The sequence below is a fragment of the Rattus norvegicus genome, chromosome 3, assembly GCF_021556685.1.
Source record: "Rattus norvegicus strain SHRSP/BbbUtx chromosome 3, alternate assembly SHRSP_T2T, whole genome shotgun sequence".
Lineage (NCBI taxonomy): Eukaryota > Metazoa > Chordata > Mammalia > Rodentia > Muridae > Rattus > Rattus norvegicus.
In genome coordinates this window covers 46,361,715-46,389,339 of record NC_141536.1, presented here as the reverse complement: position 1 = coordinate 46,389,339, position 27,625 = coordinate 46,361,715, and the positions used below count along the sequence as shown (strand labels likewise).

At 38.7% G+C, this 27,625-nt stretch overlaps 1 protein-coding gene across 1 annotated transcript in view; it reads left to right on the top strand.

The window, feature by feature from the left end:
• Positions 1–576: 576 nt before the first annotated feature.
• Fap (fibroblast activation protein, alpha) overlaps positions 577–27,625 on the top strand; it is a 68,460-nt gene continuing 41,411 nt past the window's right edge. Inside the window, 9 exon segments of the mRNA NM_138850.1 lie at positions 577–589; positions 916–1,000; positions 16,828–16,926; positions 17,807–17,901; positions 18,780–18,854; positions 20,251–20,303; positions 23,846–23,918; positions 24,620–24,740; positions 25,796–25,950. Of these exon segments, the coding sequence (NP_620205.1) occupies positions 584–589; positions 916–1,000; positions 16,828–16,926; positions 17,807–17,901; positions 18,780–18,854; positions 20,251–20,303; positions 23,846–23,918; positions 24,620–24,740; positions 25,796–25,950 (762 nt within the window). The 5' untranslated portion in view covers positions 577–583.

The following is a 27,625-nucleotide window of genomic DNA, read 5'->3' as shown; positions in this document are numbered from 1 at the left end:
CCTCATAGGCTCCCAGGAGAAAAGTGTGCAGTCACCGTGTACCTCTCGGAAAGCCGGATTTGGCTCCACTGTTCTTCCCTTCCCAAAAATACGATACGTATAACGCACCATTAGAAAGTTTCTTCATTTGAAATTCCTCCTTTCAGCTGCTAATGAGAGGAGTGTAAAAAGACTGTTACCAAAGTGACTCCAGTGATTTTTGAGGAGAAAATTAAACATAAACCTGAACAAAAAAAAAAAAAAAAAAAACTGAAATGAAACAGCCCCTGTATGACAACTTAAGCAGATGTTGGTGTAGAATTTACAAGGATGAGAGAGCTATAAAGCCTCCCTCCAGCCACTCATAGTTCACTTAAAGGCCAAGAACGCCCCCAAAATCTGTTTCTAATTTTACAGAAATCTTTCGAAATTTGGCACGGTAGTCAAAAGTCCGTGGAAAGGGGTGTGGGGGGGGGGAGCAACTCATGTCCTGACTTCAGTTTCCAACTGGAAGACAGACTTCCTTCTTTTCAACGGTTTTCACAGATGCGGTGACCCACGCTGTGCAGTGAGAATCAGCTAACTTTCAAAAACATCTGGAAAAATGAAGGTTAGTGCGTGCCGTCTCGGGGACAACCACAGAGTAGAGGCCGACCGGGCTGAGTATTGTCAGAGTTTTCTATTCTTCAGAGAAGGTGGGGATTTGTGTGTTGAGTATCGCTTCCTGGTATGTGTTAGGATTAGAAAATGGCTCTAAGTATACTGTAGAAACATTTGTCTTAGCGAGCTGGAAAGGCTCCAGCGATTACCGCCAGATCAGTGGAACACAATCAAAAGCTTTATGGGGAAGGAGAAGGAGGATCTAGGGTTAGACAAAAATCTTACCATTTCTTAGTAGGAACTAAGCCCAAACCTCGTTTTCTTTACTCTATGTAGACATGGCTGAAAACCGTCTTTGGAGTCACTACTTTGGTTGCGCTTGCTCTAGTGGTGATATGCATTGTCTTACGTCCCTCAAGAGGTAAGAAATTTCCTGATTCACTCGGTCTGCCTAGCGTAGCCTGGAAAATGTACCAATGTGTGAACTCAAATGAGTGAACATTTCCTAAGTGCCTATTTTCCAGACTAAGCCTGTTATTTCTAAGAAGACATATAAGTTCACAGTTATGTTGTGTGCAAGACCAGAAATACTGGAGATTTAAGGGTAGGAAGAGATTTACAGTTATTTCAGCAATAGAAAAACCTGAGAGCTATTCTGCACCCCTCCCACCACCCCCCAAAATATACGTAGGAGACAAGCTTTGATAGGCCTTTCGAGACTGTATTTTTAACTAGCATTGTTTTCTATTACTAGATTTGCCTGGTAGCAAGTAAAAATAATGAGTAAGAATAGAAAAGTTAAAAAAAGAACCTATGGAGGCTTTGAAATCACTAAATAGTGCTTCCAAAAAATTTAAGGAAGATGTTCAGAATAGAAATGTCAGGAATAGCCATATAGGAAAAGTAAAATTCTTGCTCTATATACAGTAGCAATTAACTATTAAATTAGGAGGCTTGCTACAGTTAAGCAAGCATTATCAGATTAAATTGGTCGGGTTTTTTGTTTGTTTGTTTGTTTTATTTTTTATTTATTTTTTATTTTGTAAAGGCTTAGGCTGTCAACAATGTCACTTGACCGGGACCTGAAGCTGTTATGCACTGATTTTGAAACTAGTTTTAATTTTAATATTATCAAGTGGTGACACACGAAGGCCCTGTTATTCTGAAAATTCTGATGAACAACAACTTGAGCTTCTAAAGCAGAGATACAGTGGAACAGAGACAGAGCCTGTACCATAGGATGTTCAAAGTTGATCAGGATTGGGAAACATCTGTGGCTAAAAATGAACACACACTGAACAAGGAAGGGGGTAATGGCTCAGCCGGAGCCAGAGAACACACCAATCCCACGTTCTCTGTTGCTTTTTAAAATTAACATATACATCATACCAATAGTTGAAGAGTTCAAAACATCCATGGTCCTTTCACAGATTTGGAAGGACATAATAACCCGATGAAGGCAGTGTCCTTGGGTCAGCACTTTTAGTTTTCAGCATCTTCATATCCTGAAGCACAAGATTTTTCCCTGGGCTGTCGAGATGTATACTTCTATTTCCATTTTTTTTCAAAATTATTAAGGTAGACTGTCACTTCAACGTCTTAGAGGACACAGTCCCTTTAACCTGGAGCTTCTGAGTACCTGACCAGGCCTCTGACCCCTTTAATTCAGTCTAGTAAAAGTTAGCCTCTGGCTTTTGCAGACACTCACCAGAGCTTGAAATGAATATTCTGCTCCCTCAAAAATTAACAGTTTTTGGAATCAAAGTACATGCATTTTGTTGGGATGGTCTTTTCTGTCCACAAGCGTTGCCCTTTGGACTTGGAATCATATTTCCAATGGGAAGCATATTTATTCGTTGCAAATAGCATATAAGGATAGATATTTGGGTCTATACTTACATTTATAGATATAGACATTTGTGTAATTACATATAATCCCAATCTTTATCTTCTTTCCAAGTTTTTTATGAATAGCATACTCAAAAATATGTTATAAACTATATATAACATAAAAGTCCTGTGTTTTTTTATAACACAGATTTCTATTTTCAATGGAAAAGATAATTCTCTAAGTAATTTCCTGTTATTGTGAAATAATCAAATTAGCCTCGAGATGAAATTTTCGCATTCATTTGCTGCTGCTGCAGGAGTAAACATTGCTTAGGACTACTTTTCGGTCTGTGAAGTCACTGTCCTTTCATCCTTACGAATGATCCTTACTGTCACCTGAACAGTGTTTGAGCGAGACTAATGTCTCCTCACTTTCCCAGTGGGGCTGGGGTCTGGTGTGGCGACCTCCTCCTATGACTTCCATTCTTTCTTCTCACGCCCATGCCTTCACCATGTCCAGGCTGGGATTCAGGCCCACCTTTGCTCACATTTCTCCCACGGGGAGAGTCTGAGGTGGGAAGTCAGAAAAAATTAGGAAGGGAACAGAGGGGAGAAGCAAAAGCTAGGTAGACCCCTACACCATTTTGTCAGAAACGCTACCACCGTATGCTTGTCTCCTGTACCCTTGGTTCCTATTCCAGGAGCTGCATGCCAACATAACAGAACTCAAGAAATACCCATCCATTCTATCACTTAAAACCTCCTCCTCTCACTCGCCGATGTTGAAGTTACAAAGTTCAGTAGTCTCAGTTTCCCCCAGACAGGAAAACAAGGAATAATTCATCACTCTGCCCACCCTAAAACACATGGCCACCGCCATCATTCCAGAGAAAAGTTTCTGTCGCTCTCCGCAAGTACAAGTGAAATGCATAGCGTTGGGGCATTAGGGGCCTTTTCCTTCTAGGGTGGAAGTCCACAAAGAGTCAGCCCTCGCCTTAAAGAAGCTTTGGGGGACAGAGCAGACCTTGGGGATAAGTAGAATGTAGTAGTGAATGAGAATTCCCTGTTCGGCTCACTTACATATTAAAAACAAATGTGCTACAGCTCTTTCTGAAACTCCTGAAATATGTTGTTCTAATGTGAATCCAAACAGAAGACAAGCTCGCCTTTCTACCCTGCGGTTCCATGTGGTCCTTGGCTCCCGCCCCTTCACCTGACTCCCTTCCTTTTCCGGTCTCCATTCTCTCTTGAGGATTTTCTTCCTTAGCATCTCTCTTATTCCAGTTTGAAGATGGAATCAGGTAAAAAGTCCGCATAGTATCCCTCAGTTTCCCTGCATCTACCCTGATGCCAATCATTCAGACTTTTTTGCTTCAAGAGATTTACAAAGACGATAAAAAAAAAAAAAACACTAAAACCAGAACTAGAAAGCTGCAAAGGCCTTCGAATTTTAAAAATTCTCTCTAGCCTTCTTTAAGTCATGATTTACATTTATGAATATCACCCTTTTCTTCTCTGTTTTTTTCTTTTATAGTACATTACCCTATGCAGTGATACTCAAGCACTCAATAAATGTTAGCTGTAATTTCGCACACATGCTTATTTGACATGTGTGTCTGTGTGTATGTATGTGGGCATGTTTGTATGGAGGTCAGAGGGCATCCTGTGGGGTTGACTCTCTCCTGCCCCAGGGGTAACTCAGGCTGTCAGGCTTGTTGGGCATCACCTTCACTTGCGGAATCATCTCACTTTCCCAACTATGACGTTTTTAACTTATTTCAAAATTTATAATACATGGTAGATACTCAAAAGAAATTGCGTCTACAACTCTCTCTTTCTCTCTCCTAATATGGGCATCTATATGTGATAAAGATGATTCACAGACTTTTCTGGTTGGTATATTAATTCTTTTAAACATTTTCTCCTTAGTTCTGGTTGTAGTAACTGTTATTCCTGAGTATTATCCTGCTTCTATACTCAGCCTGCTTGACCTAAAGTCATACATGTTTTAGAAACGTGTGTGTGTGTGTGCGCGTGTGCGTGCCTGCTAAAATGAAAAAAAGAATGCAGAAAGATAAGGGGAATTGGGGGTGTGATGCTGAATGAGGGGAAGCACGGTGTGGAGAATCGCAGAGTCTTGGAGTGTGACTCTGGTGGTTCCTGAGGAAATGCAGATCCTGCTGCTATATCCTTGAACCACCCAGACATTCTCTTTCCTGCCTTTGTATCCTCTTCCTCAGTTGGCTATTGCTGTCAGTTTGTTTTAATGTGTTTTATTGGAACCTATATTGGATGTCAATTTTAAAGTCAGATTTCACATAAAATATTTGAAGACTCAGGCTTCTTTACAAATGCTTAAGTATTTGTCACAGCAGCTTCTTATTTCTAAATAAGTACTAAATGTTGTCTGCTCTGGCCGACAGAACAACTTGAGCAGAACTTTATTTTCTCACAGTTCTGAGGTTTGGATCTAAGACCAAAGTGTCAGCTTGTTTCTTTCTGCAGATTCCTTTGGCTTGCAGGCCACTGTGTCCTTGCTGGACCTTTCCCTTATGTAGGTTTGTCTCTAGTATTTCTTCCTCTTCTTATGATGACACCGATCCTCCTGGATTAGAGCTCTGCCACTGTGATGTCATGTAACTTTAATTACATCCTTAAAGGACCTGTTTCTAGATACAACCACATTGGGGTTGCCCTTCAACATGGAACTTTTCAAAAATTGTATCACATGTTTATATGTTTTATTTTTTATTGTTTATTCATTCGTTTGTGTGTGCATGTGTGAGTGTGTGTGTGTGTGAGACAGAGAGAGAGAGAGGGAGGGATAGGAAGAGAGAGAGAGAGAGAGAGAGAGAGAGAGAGAGAGAGAGAGAGAGAGAGAGAACTGTGTGGAGCTCCAAGTGCAACTTTTAGATCTTCCTTCCTTCTTTGACTATGTGGGTCCTGTGATAGAACTCAGGTCATCAGACTTTGATGCAAGCACCTTTATGGCTGAGTCATTTCACTAGCCTTCACATTGGCACTTTTTAGGGGACAAAAGCCCACTCATGATCGATAACACCTTCTTCGAGATGATGTATGAACAGACAATTTAAGAACAAAAGGATAAAAACTCATGATGAGCCCTTATTACAGAGGAAATAAAGTACAAAGTCCTTGACTCAGGAATGTTTTTAGAAAGCTCGTGAAACCAGAAAGAAATATGATTCCAGAGCTATTTCAATGAATTAGCAAAAAATAAAGTTTCACTATTAACATGCATTATACATTAATAATAGTTACTCATAACTTCTATAATATACTTCAAAAGGTTTTGAATTCCTAAATAATTTAAATAGAAAACAGATTTAAAAAGAAAAATGTCAATGCTGTATTTAGACAGCATCATCCTCATCATTATTATTATAACTATAACATCACTCAGCAATTATTTTTGTAAAAATCAATTTGGTATAATGCATCCATTTTGAAATATGTGAATGTTTTCAAGATGTGCTCAGTACTAATATTTATATCTGTGAAACAAACTCTTAAAGCGTATTCATTTGCTCTTACTTTGAAAAAGAAATGGGGAGTTCTGAAAGGTTAACGGAAAGAACCAGAAAGATCACGGGCATAAGAGAATTTCTGAGTGGAATGTCTGTAAATCAAAGTTGCAAATCTATTTGTTACTCTAAAACAGAAAATGAATCTTAACAAACTCCCTTTGAACATTGCCACATTCTCAATAATTTTATAAAATTAGTCAAAGTTTTAGATAATTATGAAATCCAAAGAAGTTTATCTGTCTCAGATTTCCAAAGAAAATTCTGGTACACTGTCCACAGTGACATCTAGCCAGACATACCTTGAGAAGACTAATCAAGCTCTAACATTCAAGTTGAGGACATGAATAAGCAAGCCAGATTTACTTTTTAAAGCCACACAAAGTCCAACTGGGATTTGAGTATAATAGAAATCAACACAGTAGGTACAACTTAAGTATAGTGGAAATTAAATCAACAGTCAGTACAAAATGAAATGATCTCTTTATAGATCGACCAATCAAATACAAAATCTCCCCTTTCCTTACCATTCATAATACTCAAAGAGAAGAGCATATTGCTTATTTTTATATCCTACTGAATTGATTGAAATGATGTAGCAAAATAGAGCAACTTACAACCTTTATTGACCTTTATGTCTATAATAATTAGAAGAATAGCATTAAGATCTGAATGGATTTTATGCAAACCATGTTTTATATTTGGCAGAGAAGTTAGTGCACTGGGTACTTTTTAAAGGAAAAGATCAAAGCACTCATGTGGCCAAAACCAAACAAAGCAAGCATCCAGTCAAGTTAGATGAAACAAGTTTCTCCGACGATTTTAGACATTAAAACTCACTCTCCCAAAAATAAATAGGAAATTGGAATGATACTATAATCATGCTTAAATAAACTGAGTTCACTGACAACACAAGTGTTGTCATGTGTGTGCAAACCCAGGACTTGGGCTAGAGGGTCCAAGTAAGGAGTCTGAAGTTCAACAGCACAGACCTGTGCTGTAAGCTGTGACCTTGTCTCAAAACTCTAAAGAAAAAGAGATTATGTTAAAACTACTAAGCCCAGGTGAGAGAGAGAGAGAGGGAGAGAGAGAGAGAGAGATATCCCAGTTCATACTAAATTCTCAAGGCCAGTGTTGTCTGGTATTCAAGCAAAACAAAAGATAAGACTAAAGAAATGTAGTTTGATATACTTTTTGACTATAAATCCTAAAATTCTCAACAAATTATGATAGTAAACCAAATTCAGTGATATTTTAAAAGATTATGCATCAGAACCATGGGATTTCTCCCAAGAATATAAGGTCGTTTCAACTTTTTTAAGTGAATAAAATAAGCTTTCTTAACTGAAAATTTAAAGAACAAAAAGCCACATTATCATGAGTATAGATAAAGGAATGTAGAATATCGTGACTATTTTAACAAAAATTAATTGTGCAAGACAGCAGGGCATACACCTACAATCAAAGCACCGGAGATACAGAGGCAGAAGAATAGCTGTGTTTCAGGCTATCCTAGTCTGCTTAGCCAATTCCAGGCCAGCCATATAGGAGACCCACTCTCAAAACACAGAACAAGAAAACAACAACAGAATCAATACAGGAAGATATATTAATGAAGGGAATTTTTTGGTTGGCTCTTATGACATAGTCTTGAGAATTTAGCCATAGCTCTCTGCATGTGGGAGAAGCTGAGAATTTGAAAACTGCTGAGTTGACATGGCTGGATGTTTGAGCATTCCCAATTGAATTCTTATAGAACTGCTAGTTTCCAGACAATGCTGGAAATGGAAAAGGTTGGGTTCAATGACAGTAACAATGGTGATGGCAGTGGCAGCAAAAGAGTAGATGCACTCACATGCAAGGAAAGTAGGTGGGCAGGCAAAAGGGAGTACTACCTTTCCTTCTTTATATGTGGCTATTCTCAAAGGTGACGGTGGCTATTCTAGGAGAAAGATTTCCCTTCTCAGTTAATCCTTCAAAAATACCATCACAGATATGCTCAGAGGCCCACCCTTAGTTCATTCCAGATCCAATTAAATTTGACAACTATGATTAACCCATAGTATATACACTATTCATGTAAATTCTGGAAAGACAATACAACTAAATAGGGAAGTATCCCAAGTTCAATAATTAGAAAACAATATTTTTACATGGCAAAATCTCTAAATATGTCTATGGATTGAAATCGATATTTATTTGTTTTTCCTTAGTTAGGGTTTTATTGCTGTGAACAGACACCATGACCAATGCAAGTCTTATAAAAGACAATATTTAGTTGGGGCTGGCTTACAGGTTCAGAGGTTTAGTCCAGTATCATCAGGGTGGGAGCATGGCAGCATCCAGGCAGGCATGGTGCAGGAGGAGCTGAGAGTTCTACATCTTCATCTGAAGGCTGCTAGTGGAAGACTGACTTCCAGGTAGCTAGGGTGAGGGTCCGAAATCGATATTTATATTCTACATAATTTTAACAGAAATTGATAAATTGATCCTCAAACCCACAAAATAGCTGAACATTACTGAAAAATAGACCACAGGGACTTGTACTTCATATAACAGAAATAATTATAGAAAACTGCAATAAAGACATCACGTAACTAGTACAAAAGACAGTGCATGAATGTACAGAATAGCACAGTAAAGCTTTATGCTGGAAGACAGCTCAGTGGGTAGAAGCTCTTACCCTGAAGCCTGGCAACCCACAGTTGATATCCTGATGAAGGATCTCACAAAAGAAACTGGATGCAGTGGTATGTATCTGTACTCCCAGGACATCTGCAAGGAGACAGAGAATCATCTGACAGCACACTGGCCAGATAATCTTGCTGCAGAACAGACCAGAAATGGTAGAATTCCAGAGCTGAGTCTCAAAAGTTTCTGACCACTACAAATGCATTATGATAACACCCCCCATTTCTCTCTGTCTCTGTCTCTGTCTCTCTGTCTCTCTGCCTGTCTCTGTCTCTGTCTGTCTGTCTCTCTCTCTCTGTTTCTCTCTCTCTCTCTGTTTCTCTCTCTCTCTCTCTCTCTCTCTCTCTCTCTCTCTCTCTCTCTCTCTCTCACACACACACACACGCAAAAATGGTTAATTTTATAGCTTCCCTGACAAATCAGGTGGGACAAATACTAACAGAAACTTCATTTGGAACAATTGGAAGTTGATGTGGAAAAGAATAGATCCTGCCCTTACACCCTGCAAAACACTAATTCGACGTGGTCCAAAGACCCAACTAAAAGATCAAATTATTCGAACTCTCAAAACTCAGGGAAAATCCTAGGACCTTGAGCAGAGTGATAATTTCTAAGCTATGACCAATAATACAACCTCAAAAGACAAAACAGGTAAGTTGAAAGTTAACACATTTAAGTTGCCAAGAATAACATCACAATAGTGAAAAAGGCTGTTCACAAAACGGGAAGAAATATTTATGAAGAGCGTACCCAACAAACAAGCTGTGTTCCTGGTCTATAAGGACTTTTAGCAACAACCACTAGGCGACTGAAAGTCTGTCTGGGGATGTACAGAGAAAATTAGCAAGTGCCTAATACTCGGGTGGGTGGTGCTCAACATAATCCATCATTAGAAAACTGAGACTCAAAACCACAAGGAAGTCCCAACAAGGAAATAGCAGGAGCACAAACGATCCACTGAGGAGATGCAGGAGGGCAGAGGGAGCCATAGCAGTTGGACTTTTCAGGCCTGACTGCTAAACAATGACTGAGGAAAAAGGGACGGTCAAGGGTCACTCCCAGTCATTTCAACGGAGGCTTTGTAGAGGGCACACAGTACCACTTATGGTGCAGAACCTGGATAAGGAGCATGGGAGTTATTCCATTTTATGTATTCTTTCTTTCCTTTTCCTTCTTTTCCTATTTCCTCCTTCTCTTCTCCTTCTCCCTCCCTCTCTCTCCATCTATATCTGTGTGGACATGTGTAAACCACTCTACCATTGAGCTATACTCCCAGCTCGATGTTAAGTGAAGATGTTAAGAAGCTGCCCAGTCAGGACTGGAGTATATAGGAGTGGGGTTTAAGTTTGGTAGTGGTCCTAGAGGGGGGTTCCCCAAAATGTGTATGATCGTCAAAGAATGAAATGATTTCTGAATGTAACTCTTCCTCAGGTCATGATGTAGCAATAAAGAAGCTACATCCCAATTTCAGACAGGAGTTAGAAGAAGATGTGCCACCACGGGAGACTGACACTTAAAAATGGACAAGGATCTGTTTGTGTTTATGAATCTCCACAAGGCTCTTGCATGCCTGCTAAGACTTTATGCTGACCATACTTTTAAAAAGTTGACCATGAGAAAGCTTGATGCTTCCTTTGAATGGCTTGTTATTTGGTATAAGTGCTCCCTTCTGAGATGAAGAGCTACTCCCCTCTTTAACCAGTCAAGAAGTGCTCTAACATAGAAAGCTCTTTGGTCACAGACAGTTCAGACTTGATCCTTTTCTTTTCATCTATGCTTTGGAGCCTAACTATTCTTTGTCTTGTGTGTTATTTGGTTCTTGTTCTAGTTTTTATACTTGTTATTGTTTTACCACAAGTGTGCTTTCAGGTTAAATTCTAATGGTAAAGTACTCAGGCTCTGTAATCAGACGGTCCAAGTTCACAATGCGTTAAGCATGTTAGTTGACCTCTCTAGTTTTCCATTCCTAGCTTGCAAATAGTGTTCACAACAGTGTACATCTCAGAGGAGCGCATGAAGACTTAACATGCATGTGTGTGAGAATGCTTGCAACTTGTAAAAAGCTTAGTAAGTTGTAACGTATCCTGTTCCTGACAGAAAATTGCTTCAGACCCCTTTTCGACGTTGTCGGTCTTGACTCATATTTGATTTTAAATAACTGTAAGTAGGATTTTCACTCAGTGATTTCCTGGACGTACTCCTTTGGACCTACTCCAGGAATATTCATGACCTGTGTGATGCTTAGAGCCCCCATTTAAACAGGCTCTTCACCAAGCTGACTAGAGGATGGGAACAGTGCTCTGGGGCTATTTGGTCTTCGTTGAGTTGCCTTGTGAATCCCAACTCATTCATGAAAATGAGCACAGAAAGATCTGTTTGTCATTGTGTGCCTACTGAATATGGCCCACTCCTCCACAAGTTTCCTGACAAATGGGATCATAGAGCTTGGATGTTTCTACTCTGATAAACACTCTCAATCTTTTAGGATTAGTCAATTAAATGGCAGACACAGCCTCATAAAGACACAAAGTTTTCAGAAAGAACTAGGGCGACAGCGGCTCATTACTTGCTTCTGAATCATTTCGTGATTCGTAATTTCTTAGATACATAATTGAGCTAACTTTCAGCTTCGCTTAATATGTTGAAAATTCAAATAATTAAAGCATGGCTAATTAGGGCATTTAAATGCTGTATGAGTAACCACACTGAAGATGGGCCAAATGGAGTTTACGGCGCAGACAAGGATGAAGTGTTAAATGGGCAAGTGTCAGTGGTGTAGAGCAGACAGATACACTTTGACATTGCACTCTATTTCTTTGAAGCCAACAGAGTTCGGAGCAACAAATGCAAAGCCTCCATTCTAAAATCTTCCAACCATTGTATTCCAGGGTCAGTCACTGTCTGGAAAATGATTATACAATCCATTTATTCATCCAATCATTTGAATAATTAAATGTTTTAATGCAGCACTGATCAACCTTGCTTAGTATGTTTATTTTCATATACATTTTTACACTGTTTCACACACACACACACACACACACACACACACACACACACACACACACACCAGGGTGTTTTCTCTGTGATCTTCCATTTAATCTGAAGCAGAATGCTGAGCTTGCCTTTTCTTCTCTCTTCAGGGATCTGTAAAGTGGTTTATGTCTGAGGGAAATCCCACTGTGGACAATGCACAGAATCAATGCATAGGGACATGCATGTTGAAAGAGATCATCCACTTTTCCTGAGAGCTATGGTCACTATTTTGTCTGGTAGAAACTATTCTCCATACTACTCAGATTGCTACACGGCCTTATCAACTCCCAGTAGTTAGGAAGCAGCTCTGATGATGTACGCAGGGAGACATTGAACAAAGCAGACTTAGTGAAGCAAGTAAGAAGTACGCAGAAGCATTGAAAACGTTACCAACTACCAGACCTCAGACAGAGGCTCTGTTTCAGTGAGTTTGAATTTGAGATAAATTAAGAATCTTTTTTTAAAGAAAATTGTGTTGGTCTGCTTTAAATGTTTGTGTCTTCCTTATTTTTAATATTATTTATTTATTTATTTATTTATTTATTTATTCATTTATTTACTTACTTATTTATTTGAGACAGGGTTCCACACCGTAACCCAAGCTGGCCTGGAACTTACTTTGTAGCCTGGGCTAGTCACAAAGTCTTAAAAATTTCCCTGCCTGGGCCTTCCTAGTGCCAAGATGACAGGCAGAAGTGGCCATGCTGGGCTTTAGAAACTTGTTTCCTTTGTCTGTTTCAGTACTGAAGAATGAACCCCATACCCTGTCCATACCAGACTAGTGTTCTGTCTCTGAGTTCTATCCATGACCCTCTCCGTTTCACTTTTTATTTTGATACAGTGTCTCTCTCACTAAGCTGTCTAGGCTGACTGTGAACACATTCAGTAGACTGTATAGGTCTCGAACTTTCTGTTCCCTCAGAGTGGCTAGGATTATAGAATAGTGCCACCTGGAATAGATGTCTATCTTTTAAGTAGCATTTCAGATGACTCCAAGACCAATTAGGGCAAATATTTAAATAAAGCGACATGAAAGTGAAAGATTTGTATATGTGTATGTGTATGCATATGTATGTGTATATATATTACAATATGGATGGGTTTGTTTTTGAGGGAGACTGATCAAAAACAAGGTAACACAGATAAACTTAGGTTTTGGGTGTTTTTGTTTGTTTGTTTTATTTTTTATGATCCAAAGATATTTCTTGTGTGTGTCTCTGCTTTTTGTAGAAGAAGGGCGCATATTAGAAAGAAAAACCAAGCCTAGTTCTGGGTTCGTAGTTGCAGTCTTATGCCTTATGGAACTCATAACCAGACATGAAAAATACACATCTCCAATAATGAAGTAGTGAATTAGCCCAATTCCAGTGACACTTTTGCAGTACCAAGGATGGACTAGGTGACAAATGCTAGTGGAGAGTTCATGCCCCGGTGCTACGCTCGCCATCTTTGTTGTTTTATTTCCACTTCAATGCAATTTGATTCAACCTCCTAGAGTAGAGATGTGATAACCACTGAGGTAAAGAAAATCCCACATGGAGCAGAACACCCAATTCAAATTCTCCCTCTTCCACTGGGGATGGAGGTAACTGGGCCCAGCCTAACCTTAACATCTATACTCCACATACTCTTAGCCTACAAAGGAAACAAGAGGTTACGGATGACCTTACCACCCCAGTCTGTGCCATGAGCCTTATCCTGTATCTGCACACATATATGTTGTGCATCTGCATCATGCTTGCTGGAGTTAAATACTGTTTTCCTTATGGCAATTAGTAATATGATTAATGCTATCTAGACACTTCACTGATATTTTGAGTCATCAAATGACATAAGCCAAGTTCTCTAAATAGATTGTTGGCATTTACAACTACTATGTGCCTCTCTCTCTCTCTCTCTCTCTCTCTCTCTATATATATATATATATATATATATATATATATATATATATATGTGTGTGTGTGTGTGTGTGTGTGTGTGTGTGTGTGTGTGTGTGTGTGACTAACTAGGAAGTCATATCTATCAAGCACAACCTTTCTGTATCATTTAACTTCGAGATTTCAAAAGAGAATAGCAAATCCTGGGCATATTCCTGAGAAATCCAATAAACACCAGGTGACCAATAATGATATGAAAGAGAAAATGTCTGGGTTTTAAAAATCCTTTGGACAATTGGCCATAGGTCTAGTATTGGTCCTAGTTTTCTTAGAATCCTAACTGTGACACACTAGTTAAGGAGCAGTCCAAGAGTAACTGATGGGTTTTGTTATGCTAGAAGTAAAGTGCACTTTGACTCTGTGCACATAGCCTCAGTTAGCTCTGCATGGAGAGAACTGCGGTTTAGCTCACCTTCAACAATTGCACAAACAAACCGCTCTAGGGATCAAATCACTTGGGAAACATTGAGCTAAATAATGTTTGGAAGGACTGCCTAGATGGCTCAGTGGGTAAGCTTTATTTTTTATAAAATTGAGGAGCAAAGTTTGGATTCCTAGCACCCACATCAAGGCTGGACACTGGTAGCAAGCATTTGCAACCTCAGTGTTGTAGAGTAGAGGTAGAAGGATGCCGGGGACTTGACAGCCAAAGCTGCAATCTCAGGTTCTCTGTAAAACCTTTTCTCAGTAAATGAGACAAAAGATAAAGGAAAACACCAGCATCAACTTCTGGTGTTCATGTGTGTGCATGTGCGCGCACACACACACACACACACACACACACACACGATACAGAGAAAGAGAGAGAGAAACAGAGAGAGAGAGAGAGACAGATAGACAGAGAATTGGGAGCAAGGTGAGGCTATAAATCTTTATGCCGTGCTAATAAAGGACTTTCTTCCACCAGGGTCCACATCCTAAGTGTTTTGAAATCTCCCCAGCAGTACCAGATGCTGAGGACCAAGTATGCAAATACTTGAGCCTTGTAGGGAACTTTGTTTTCTTTTAAACCACAGCAGCAGTCAAACCCATGGTCACATCAAATGTGTGGATTATATGTACACCTGTGGGAATCTGGGAATACGTTAACGTAGCCTAGGCTGTTCCTGTTCACGTCACTTGGTTGTGACTGCAGGGTATGAATGAGCAGTGCTTCAAGTTCAGTAAAACGTGAGCCTTACGTTTCCAAGTGTGATCTAGTATGGACGAATGGGGTCGTCAGTGTCTTCTAGTCAGATCCCTTATTTTTATGTGAGCAAGGTAGGGCTTAGGAGGCTCACCAAAGTAATATAGGAAAGTAGTGGAAGAATACATACCCACTCATACATACATGCCTCTATGCATCCTTCCTTTCATATACATATTCATTCAATAAGTGCTTATGAAATGTCTGCATATGCTAGACACCAAAGATACGGTAGCAAATGAAATAAGGTAGGGTCTTCAGGTTTATGGCAATGTTTTGAGTTGTATAGGAGTTATAAAGTCACTAATAAAAGTCACCCAAATGCACTTATAATTTCAGAGACAGCCTCGCTAAAATAAAATAGCATATGCTTTGTAATTGTGACAATATAACCTGACTTGAAGGAGAGGGTCAGGGAGGACTTCTAAGAAGTAAAAGAATACAATTAAACATGGAAGCCTAAATGGAAATCATAGGGCAAAGAAGGAGGGTAGAAAGAGGCACAGAAGCCCTCTAAACAGACAGGGATGTTGCGGTGGTTTAAAGGAGAAAAGTTCCCCATAGCCCCCTGCATTTGAACATATGTTCCCCAATAGGTGGCACTGTTTGAGGTGGTTTAGATGGTGCAGCCATGCTGGAGGAAGTGTGTCACTGGGGGTGGGCTTTGCAATTAAAGACTCCTGTGACATTTAGTTTGCTCTCTCTTCTTTATGCTTTCATTTAAAAGTGTGAGGTCTCAACTACCTGGTCCTGTTGCCATCCTGTTACTTGTTGATACCCTCTTCCCGCTAAAACGGGCTCTCCTCCCTTCGGAATCATAAAACGTGTCTTCCTTAAATTGACTTGGTCAGGGCAGTCTACCACAGCAACAGAAAAGTAACTTATGCAGGTGTTTACAGGCTAGAAATAAAGCCAAGCTTGTCTGGGGGTCAAGAAAGCCACGAGGGAAGAGCAGGAAAAACTGGTGGGAGAGGCTGTCCTAGACCTGCCAGAACCTGTAGTCCATGTTTAGAATTTTATCTTTATAATGAGAGTCATGGCAAGCTATGCAAGACTGTTAGCAGAAGGATAATATTATGGTTCTCATCTTTAACAGTTTTATTTTCACCTGGGTAAATGCCAGACTCATAAATGCTATTTTGAGGTATTGGGCTTTCTTGTAACTTTGAGGTTCTAACCACTGGCCTGGAGAAGAAGGAGGTGGGAGGTAGGGAGGATAGAAACAGGTCCATGAAGGGACATTGAGAGGGCATTGCCTTATTGCCCATCTGGCTTAGTCTGGCTGCATTAAGGCTCTCTAATGAGCTTGTCAGAAGGAAATAAAGCCATGCTAAAACATATAACTGCTTAGAGGGGTTCACAGGTAGAAGAAATTTACACGTGGTTCCTGAGCTACAGAAGGTTAACCTGTCCACGAATCTACATAAAATTTTATGATAGGTAATGTGGTACTCCTTTCCGGGTTCTTTTTGTAAAAGTGTGTATCGGGACTAAGAAAGTTGTCTGAATTAGCTACGGCCCTTCTTAAAATTTCAGAGGATAAGAATTCTGGCTGATCTCATTCGAATCAAGTGGGATTCTAAAATGTATCCTTGAAAACTGATTAGAATACTAAGCCAAACTTTGCAAGTGAGGAAATGTGGTCAAGGATAGAGAAGGGTTTGGGAATCTCAGGGCTGCATCTCAGCCTGGCTGAGAGAGTCACTTATGTAAGGTCTGAAGCTGTTGGAACTTTGCCTCCTGTCCTAGAAGTCCTTGACCGGTTCATTTTACTGCTGGAAGATAGTGTCCCAGCAGTTTTACAGTCTTCACCTTCCTCTACACAATCCCCCCACGTACCCTCCCCACTCCCAACTCGCCCATGACTGTCAGCAAACCCAGCGTCTATTCAGGAGTTAAACAGGCACTTCGCCATGGCTGAGAGCCTTCCCTTACCTGAGGATGAGCAGATAAAGAAAAAGTTTAGAATTTAGTTGGGTGATTAACCTTGTTGCTAATTGTATGTTTCTTCCTCCCCCTTAAGTTTACAGCCCTGAAGGCAACACAGGAAGATCTCTTACCCTGAAGGATATTTTAAATGGAACATTCTCCTATAAAACATATTTTCCAAACTGGATTTCAGGTAAATGGATCATTTCTTCTGGGAGTTTGTTAAATATATATTCTTTTCTTGTCAGTGCAAAGGCTCTTTTATAATAGCTGGAGCTGCTGCTCACCAATTGAAATGAACAAAGAGATGGATTATTAGGATTATTCATGGAAACTTTTTATAGTACTGTTCATTCTGGGCTTGCACAATTGTTAGGATGCTACCTTGAATCTTAGCAGGAAAGCAGAAGTTAGGAGTTCTGTGTGGGAATGTTGTCAGTGAATGACATTGCTCTTGGGAGTGAGAAGCAGGTCCTCATCTAGGGGAAATCAAGAGAATTTTACCCAGTTGGAACGTCCATCATTATTCTTAACAATCAAATGACAAGACAGTTCCCTCCTGACAAAAATACCTTTAAGGGTTACAGAATTGATATCCATAGTTCTTGTAATTAGAGCGTGGTCAAAGAAATGGTGAGGTTAAGTAGATGACATACTTGTGTATATAAAGGGTCATTTGCCAAGATACAGTATTGCCATTTTTCTCTTTTTATAAAAAGAAAATTTATGCGAAGTATTTGTTGTGCTAAATCAAAACAAAGGGCAAATACATTTATTTTCATTATCGTAAAAGAAAACTCACCATTTTGAACTAGTTTGGCCCCTCTGTAGCTCAGAGAAAATAAGATGTTGTTTATGAGCACCCTGAGTCAGTTAGAACAGGGCTGTTCTAACAAATGTACCATATTTATGAGATTCAGAAGGAGCACATGGCCTTCCTTCCCGTCACCCACTTCTCTGTGTTGGACAGGGAGAAACACAGGGTGCATCTGAGGAGCAGAGGGGGTTCTTTTGTTGTGAATATCATCTTCAAGGGCAATCACTTTATCTTCTGCTTTCTTTTGTGTTTAAAGAGCAAGAATATCTTCATCAATCTGAGGATGATAACATAGTCTTTTATAATATTGAAACAAGAGAATCCTATATCATTTTGAGTAATAGCACCATGGTATGTATCAGCACCGTCCGGCTCCCTCAGAAACCTTTACAAACACCCCCACTGACCCAACACCACATTCAAAGTCATAGTGGTGATCTGGATACAACCCATCTTCTCACCTCCATCCCCAGTGCCTTCTTCTAAACATGCAGGACCACTGTCCTCTTTGTCTGCTCTACCCCATAACATCTTTTCTCCTCTTTGTAAATATATGATATCAGATATACATTAGGGACCTAGAGTCAAGTGAACTGAGATTCAACTCCTGTCATTATTGTGAAACTTTGGGTAATGTAATAACCCTAGCTTGTTTTGCCTCGGTTTCTTCTACTACAAAGTGAGACCAATTAGATTTTTTAGGTTAACATAAAAAGTAAATCAAATAACATTGTAAAGTGCTTAGGGCATTCCTTAACATGGAATAAATGTTCAATAAAGAGTAACTGTGATGTTTGGTTCATGCTGTTCTCTTCTCCTGGGTTTGCAAGCCTCCTATATCTCTACCCTCAAAGGCCTACTAATCTTTCCAACTGAGCTTAAAGGACAGCCCTGTAGTCTCTAACCAATTACGCTCTCTTTGATTCCATCACCCCTCCCTTCATGTTTTTGCAGTGTTATACTGAATCACTTTTATAACTTTTTAATTTGCTCTGTCAGTCATCTTCGAGATTTAATATTATATGCTTCTGAAATTGTTTTTTTTTTTATTTTTATTCTATCCTCCCACGGTGTCTATTTCCCTCCTATGCACTAGGTAGGGCACCTAGTTTTTGAAATCGCACTGAAAAATGTCTGTGAGCCTATCAGTGATACGATGTTGCCATAGAGTGAGAAAGTCATGATGGGATATTTTTTCCTGTGTTCTAATCAATGTCTTCATATTTCAGAAAAGTGTGAATGCTACAGACTATGGCCTGTCACCTGATCGGCAGTTTATATATCTTGAAAGTGATTATTCAAAGGTATTGACTATTTAATTTTGATAAATACATATATTTGTGTAATTATTTCTCCCATTAATATACAGATCAGTATATTAAAATTTAAGTTTCTGTAAGAAATTTTAAATGAAGCTAGGAGAGGAGGCTCCTTCCAGTGGGAGTGCATGCCTGTCTCTAAATATGTAAAGAAAATTCAATTAAACACATAAAGCTTAGCTGAAACACACACAATAATTTAACATACTTTTTTTTTAGTCTGAATATCTGGTTATTCTCGAGTAGCAGAAAATACTTTTTTTTCCTAAGGTAAAGAAATTTTATTTTGGGATACCAATATGCATCACAAACAGAAGAATTATGCTGGCGTTTTGAAAACTCTTTGACACTATAACACATTGCTTAATTCTTGCTCAGTTTAGGCCCCCAAACTATACTGATATTTCAAACAAAAGAATCCACGTATAGCATATAAGTTGTGTAATCAAACAGGTGTATATGGTCAATATACCAAGAGGGCTCGACTGAGTATTTGAAAGTCCAATCCTTTCATAAGTGACTGACACTTATGAATAAATGGTAGATAATTGACAATTATTTCACTTCTACTTCCGTGTGTGACAAAAGCACAGAGTGACTTGTTATTAAAATTCTTATAGCTCTTCTGAGATCAGGAAACTTTTAGCTACACTTTTCAGATCTCTCTGAGATGAAGTTTCCTAGTAGTCTTTCCTTCCTATTCAGACGGTAAAGTCATTCTGACCACTGCCAGGATGCTCAGTCAGGGGCTTCTTCTCTAGTAGCCCAGGTCCTCAGACATATGCATGTCAGCCTAGTGGAGCATATCAAGGGATGGAGAGCCCTTTAAGACACAGACTCCAAAACAATGCTCACATTATTCACTGAACGCAGAACGCACTCAAGGGAGATAAAAGATGGCTTTGTTCAGGAGGATTATTAAGATAAATATTCCTATTCATTTTCCAAGTTCTACGATTTATATACATGTGGCCAGAGAAAGGAAGGCATTTTGGGACAGGCTGTCGGGTGAAATTCACACTGACCAATTTCCAAAAGTAGTATCCTTTCCAAAGATTTCTGCAGACCCTGGAGGCTATGAACCTCACAGGGGTGCTCCTCAATCTAGAGCATCATTCTAAGGACGAAGTGTGTCAGAGATGAGCCTTTTATGCTATGAAATGACTTTGGGTATGTTTTTTAATGGGGTGAACTTTAGATAACGCTGAGGTGCCCTTTGGGACCTGGACAAACAGCACAAAACTACACAGTAGACATACAGGAGACCCTGATTTGCACTGAAACACCTCTGCCCTAGAGCCCAGTGAGGATCTATCATTGCATATGATTATGAATGATCTTTTAAAGCTTTGTCCTCTGTCTTGCCCCTTCTTCCTAACAGCTCTGGCGATATTCATACACAGCGACATACTACATCTACGACCTTCAGAATGGGTAAAACACCACCTTTGCACTAATGTAGCTTACCTCTAAGACTTCTGGCTCTGATTCTGGTTTAAGGCTACATGATCTAGCTACTGGTACTATGCAATTTGAAATATGTGCCAGTGCACAGAACAGGACAGTCACCTGTTATTCATCTATTATGCATTTTATATAAAAAGAGATCTTTAAGCTTTCTAATTTCAAATAGAAAAATATAGATGTGCTGTTTATGGAAATAAACGCACGTAGCAAACAGACTTTTCAAGATGCATGAGAATGCGACTATTTTAAGGAGGGAACGCGCCGCATTAGAAATACGCAGGAGGAAGGAGGGACCGCAACAGCCACATACGTCACTCACTGGTTTAAAGCTGACGGTTTGTAAAATTGACAAAATGTTCTCTTTAATGATTAAAGTGTTAAGTAACTCTTAATTAAAGAAGGGATAATTGGCATTATGTAATTTTCAATTTCATGAACTAGTTGACAGTTAAAAGCGAAAAAAAATGAGTATATAGGAAGATTGAAGGAAGAGTACGCAATGGCTTCCAGGCAGGGAACACAAAGTGTTGAAAACAACTGGCAAATATTTCAGTTCAGCTGATTAGAGGGGAGCTGCCTCCTAGAGAGGACAGATAACTTAAAAGAGGAGTTGGGAACTGAAAACGGGGCAACAACCACTGACTAGGCAACCATTAAACCGAGTTTAGCCCTATTCTTCATGACAAAAGGAAATCCCAAAAAGATTTTATAGGAAGTGATGTGATCGGATTGGTACTTTAGAAAACTCCCTTTGGTTAATTGAGGAAATGGATTAGTGCAGCTACTCATCTTACTACGATACCCTCTTGGCTGTTATATAAAAAGTAAGAATAATTACATGGCTTGCAGAGGTATTTAAAAGCCTCTTCTGGTCTACTGCCCCTTTTGTCAAGCAAAGGACAATTTTTTTTGGTCATGTCCTTATTTTAAAATGTTCAGGGAAGAAACAAGACCTGCTTTAAAAAAAAACAAAAAAACAAAACAAAAAACAAAACAAAAAAAAAAAAAACCTTAGTCTCGGTTGATCGAATGGATCTGGAGTCTCTTTTCTGTTGCAATGCCACCATTAGGCAAGAAGTATTCACAGAGCTCTCTAGCCTGCAGAAAGCATATATAGAAATATGCAAATGAGCTGCAGGAACCAAGCCTGCTCCTAAGAGCCCTTCAGTCTGCCAAGATGGGAACTGGAGTCTTGCAGAACAGTTTGGTTCGGGCTTTAATCATGTCCTGCTTTTTTTTTTTTCTTACCATTTAAAAATTCTTGATGTTGAAGTCCACCAAATTGAGAAAAACCCAAGTAAAAAATATTCCCAATACAAATAACAATTATTACTTTCTTAACAATGGCTTCAAAACCTAGTCAAACCACTGTTTGATGCTGTTGTATGTAAATTTATGTGTGCGTCTCTTGCTTCCCCCCCCACACGTAACTATTTAATTTCCAGATATTTTCATCCAGGTAAAACAATATCATTTTAGTTGGAGATGACAACTTGGTTGAAAGTCAAGTTTTGATTAAATGTCCTACTACTTGTCTGCCACTGAAGATTATTAAAGATCTCTAACCAAAAAGCTATTTGCAACTGATACCCCCACACAGAAGAAGTCGCTTTTCTCCAGTAGAGTGTCACTGGGGTTTATCAGTTTCAGTCACACCCAAGGGCAGGTCCTACGCCCAAGAATAGTTGATCAACACAAAACGAATTCCATAGTTTTTGTCTTATTTGTTAATTTTTATTTTCATTTTGTGCTTTGTGTGTGTGTGTGTGTGTGTGTGTGTGTGTGTGTGTGAGAGAGAGAGAGAGAGAGAGAGAACATCAAGCATTAAATTGAGTGCATAAAGAGGTCGAAAGAATCCAGGGAAAAGTATGATCAAAGTATATTGTATGAAAAAATTGTTAAAAAAAAGAAAAGTCTTACACAAAGTAATGAAGCTAGTTCTGGTTTTAATCACTGTGGGAATTATAGATGACAGTTTTTATAATACATCCATTTCTCCATCTTTTATGGCATTAGTGACTACTCATAAAACCTAAAAGTGACAGCTCAATGGCTTTCCAGTCATAAAGAGACACGCAGTTGAATTTGTAGACTGTCATTGTTTGTGACGTTGCATAGCTTAATTGTACTCCATGCAGAAAACTTAGGCAGCATTACAGTGTCAGTCAAAAGAAGCTTTAGGACATTAACTTGATACAGAATTGTAAACCAGGTAAAGAATGTCTTCTGCCTCATTACCTTTATGACAATCCTCATGTATCCATTTTACCCTTGCCTTGATGTGCCCGGTGCTCATGTATTGCCCTCTGGCTGCCAGGATTCTTGCTGCAATGACGATCCATAATGCCCTTCCTCTGAAAGCCCTTTCTGATCATTTTTTCCCTCATTGCTAGGTATTGTTCTATGTGACATAATAAATTCAATAAAGATATTTCAGGTCTTCCCAAGTGTGAGGGAGCAAACAAGGTCGTACAGACACAAACCTAGGACAGTGGCTGTTAGTGGAAACGAACAGGGTCTTTTCAAAATATCTTCTAATTGGTCTTAGGAGTAGATATTGCTTTACTGTTCCACAAAAACAGTATTGATAAGACTGCTGAGACGATTTTCAAGCAGTCAACCTTTCAGCCTGGCAACGTATGGTTCTTTAGTACATAAACATTCGATATGTTCTCCTTGAAAAGCTGCAAGAACTCCACAATGCAATTCCCCTGGCTGAAGCTCACAGTGAGACTGTAAACATCAAAGTGAGATTTTTGACCAATAGAATATCTGAAATTTCCCCATGGGTGGAGAACTTTGCAAGCTTAAGGCACACTGCCCAGTATGCGATCTGTTTTTCAGTTTAGCTTGAGATCAGATGTTCCTTTCCTTTTCTGATTTCAAGTCAGATCCCTGGGGAGATTGTCAAATGGCATCTTATTTTCAAAAATTTGAAATTCATATGCATTCACAGAGATGGGGGTTGTGAATGAGAATGTGGAAGAGCACATATTAAACTGGAGCACAATTATAGAAACTCGGAGCTGGAAGGCACGTCAGCGACCATCTTCGTCTGCTGTGTGCAAATTTTACAGTCCCAGGGGTTAAATGACTTGAGCTTCATTTGGGGTCTGCCCAAGAACCAGCAATGCAATTTTTAAGCCATTCTCATCTCTCTGTGTCTCATGGTTGTCTCCTATGAGACAGTGGGGCACTCTAGTAGACAACTTCCAGATGACCCAGACTGTCGGTGTGCTTGCTACCCATTTATCTCACTGGGAAGGTCTGAAAACAGAGAAGTCAGGTGACTTAAACCACCAAAGAGGGGATGGCAGCCATGCACTGTGCCTCAGTGCCTTACTCCCGTGTACGCCTCTTTTGAACTTGGAGAAGTGAGGGTATCTCATGAGGTTGTCCTAAATTTTAATAGCTTGTTTGCTTATTCTGTTTATGAGTTGTTTTTTATATTGAACACCAAAAGTTGTTGTGGTTTTACATATTTCTTTTTTTCCTTTCTTTCTTTCTAGGGAATTTGTAAGAGGATACGAGCTCCCTCGTCCAATTCAGTATCTGTGCTGGTCTCCCGTTGGGAGTAAATTAGTAAGTGTTTAGATTATAGAAGTGTTTAATCATTTAAATCAAAGAGGAGCCATTTGATTTTGGCCTTTGTTAAATTTCCCTGCCTAAAAGGAGAGAGAGAGAGAGAGAGAGAGAGAGAGAGAGAGAGAGAGAGAGAGACATTATGACTATTTCAGTGGCTAAAAACGGGAAGAGTTTGGATAAATTGAAACCCGTTTGAGAATTCCGCAAAATCTCAAGCTCATGGATAGACTTCTTTAAATATCGCAGTCAAAAACTTTATCCTTATACTCAGCCAGAATGCGTTGTGCCAGAAAACTCAGGAAAAATATGGTTTTCACAAGTTTCCCAGACTAGCTTCAGACAACATGAAATTTTGTCCAAGCTCTTATTTAAGGACTCTAAATAAAGATTAGATCTGGCTAGCTATTAATATTCAGGGGTTTATTTGACTACCTGTCAATATGCACAATTACTTATTGAATAATAAAATAGCTATATTGTAATAGAATTTACTTCTTACTTGATGCAGATTTTTAAATCATAATTAATGTTAATGTAAATTATGTAAATTTTTAACCTATTAAATTGTTTTAGTTGTGAATCCTTTTGCATCTGAATTACCAGTCCTTAAAAAGACAGTAGGTAAATAATTAAATATACATTGTTACTGTATTCATTAGGAAAATTTCCCTTATTGAGTAATTTTCTATCATTTCTAGGCATATGTCTATCAAAACAATATTTATTTAAAACAAAGACCAGGAGATCCACCTTTTCAAATAACTTACACTGGAAGAGAAAATAGAATATTTAATGGAATTCCAGACTGGGTTTATGAAGGTAAGCTATATTTCTTTTCCACTGCTGACATATTAGGTTTCTAACTGAAAATGATTTCACATATGCAGTAAAAAAAATTAGTTGAATGGAATCCTTTTTAATGAGCTGGTTGTCCTTCTGAAAATAGGTTATATTAATAGGTTATAGATAGAAAGGGGCTGATCTTAAAGAATAAAGCCTTGTGAGAGACCAGTAGAATCTATATTCATGAATGTTACTATAAAGTGGAGATTCATATTCCAAGAAGTACATGGTCCTTAGCCGCTGAGTTAATGCATTATCCAGTGTTGTTTTTTTTTTTTTTTTGCTTAAGAAAGACATCTTCCCTCCCCCACCAAAGCTAAACAACTTCATTATTTTGCAAGAAAATGTTCTCAGTTTTTTTTTATATCAATAGCCTCTTGAATTTAATCCTTATTCTAGATCATGTAGGACACAGGACTTAATTAGACTTTAAGAGGTTGTCTAGTCTCTATTCCTCCAGTCCACTTCTTTAAAAAGATATGTGTGTGTATGTATTTTACACACACACACACATACACACACATGCACACATGTGAACACATACACACATACACACACACACACACACACACACACACACAAAATTTCTTAGGAATGCAACTCAAACTCTGTTGGTAATATCACTTGCCAGTAAAAATCACAGCCTTCTCTTTCTACTTCAGGTACTGTCTACTTACCAGTCTGCTTTGTCTACCTATGTCTATAGTACAGTCTCTTTGGGCTACTTTAGCTTATCTTTTAGATCGGTCTAAGGGGAAAATAATTATTACCAATGTGTTTATTATTTATTTTAAATGTTACATTTCTGGTTAACAGCAATTACTAACAGGACTAATTGACATCTGATATAGAATGAAATTTAAACTGTTCCTCTTAATTCACAGTATTTTTTTTAATAAACAATGTATGGTGTATGTTACGAGCACATTAAAAACATGATTTAAGTTAATAAATATTTGTTTAGAAGTATTAACAATGACTTTCAAGAATAAGCAATGATTATAAATAATACATGAATTCTTATTTTTCAGAGGAAATGCTTGCTACAAAATATGCCCTTTGGTGGTCCCCAGATGGAAAATATTTGGCATATGTAGAATTTAATGATTCGGACATACCAATTATTGCCTACTCGTATTATGGCGATGGACAGTATCCTAGAACTATAAATATTCCATACCCGAAGGTATGCAAGACGCTTTTAAGAGAGGCCTTCATCCCCCTGATGTCAAAATGAGCAATCATTACCACAAATAGAGGTGGGATCAACACTTTTGGAAAAGCTTCTTGTCCTTGTGTGTCATACAGCAAACACTGTGCTGTGCTCTATTGTTTATGTGGACATCTGTTGCTTTGGACATCTGGGTATGCTGGAAGAAGTAATCTTTGCAAGATCTACTGCAGTATCTTTGCAAAAAGCATATGGTCCAGATCATGGAGGAAAAACAAGCTTAACTTAGTTTTAATTATATATATATATATATATATATATATATATATATATATATATATATATATATATTCTATGTTCCAAATTCAGGGTAAAAGTTCTGTTTCACAATTCTCTCTTGAATTCTCCTGTAAATGCAAACCAGAAAGGGAAATTCAAATATTGAATTTGATGTCTTTGTCAGGTAGTGTCAGACAGACACATGTTAAGATCTCTTGTGGACAGGTAAGTGAAGTTTTTGAGCCTCCATTTCTTCCTTAAAGGAATTAATTAAAGTCAATATGATACATATTTTTTACTCAGTTCCAAGGCTAGAGAAGAGGGACCTAGGTGTATGGGAGAAAGGCTGAGTGACAGGGAGAAAGCATTGTGATCTATTTTAAATATAGACAAAGGCAAGAATGAGGAGAGTCTGGAAAGGAATTTATCTCTTGTAAAAGTAATGGGTATCTTTTAGAATTTTTAAAATATACATAGCTCTTCGTGCTTTTATTTTCCAAGCCCTAGTCATGAATGACTCCAGCAGGTCCCTATATAAGATAGGATGGATGTGGCATTTGCAAACTTGGCTTTCGAAACAAGCCAAAGACACCCCAAAGAGAGAAATAGAGAAGTAGAAATATAATGTTTATGTTAAAAGTCACTTAAGAAAAGGAAAGAGCTAGGAAATAAATGTTGAGATATAAGTCCCCTCAAGGACGGGGTAGAAAAATGGAAAGTTGGAGGTGCTTAGAAGTGAAAAGTCTGATACTTGGAATCCAAAATTAAAAGAACTGAGTGTTCTGAAGACTCAGTGTGAGCAGGAAGATGAGGACACTCAGAACTGAGAAGCAACTCCCACTTATCTAAGTGTGTTCCTAAGTCTTCATGTTTCTTTACAGACTGGGGACACTAAAACCTCTAGCACTGGATGCAGAAATGAGAAAATTCCAAAGAGCCAAAAAAGACTCTAGAATGACTTTAGATCAGTAACTCTCAACCTATGGGTCTCCACCCCTTTGGGGGGATGGGTGGACAAAGGATCCTTTCACAGGGGCTGCCTAAAACGTTTGGAAAACACAGATGTTTTCATTAGAATCACAACAAAATTACAGTTTTGAAGTAGCAACAAAAATAATTTTATGGATAGGGGTCACCACTACACGGGGAACTGTAATAAAGGGTCATGGCCTTCGGGAGATTGAGAGGCACTGCTTTAGTTGAATGAAAAGTTAAGTCACTGAGCACTATGCTCTCAAATGCTGTGGATTCACATTTTAACTGCAAGATTTGTTCTGAAGTAAAATAACATCAGTTCAAAGACAGTGTCTAGGCATGAGGCATGCTGTCATGTAAAATTTAGGTATTCAGTAGCACAAGAAAAGCAAACTAAGAAGAAAAATGTAAAAGCCCATGGACACCTTATTTGGTA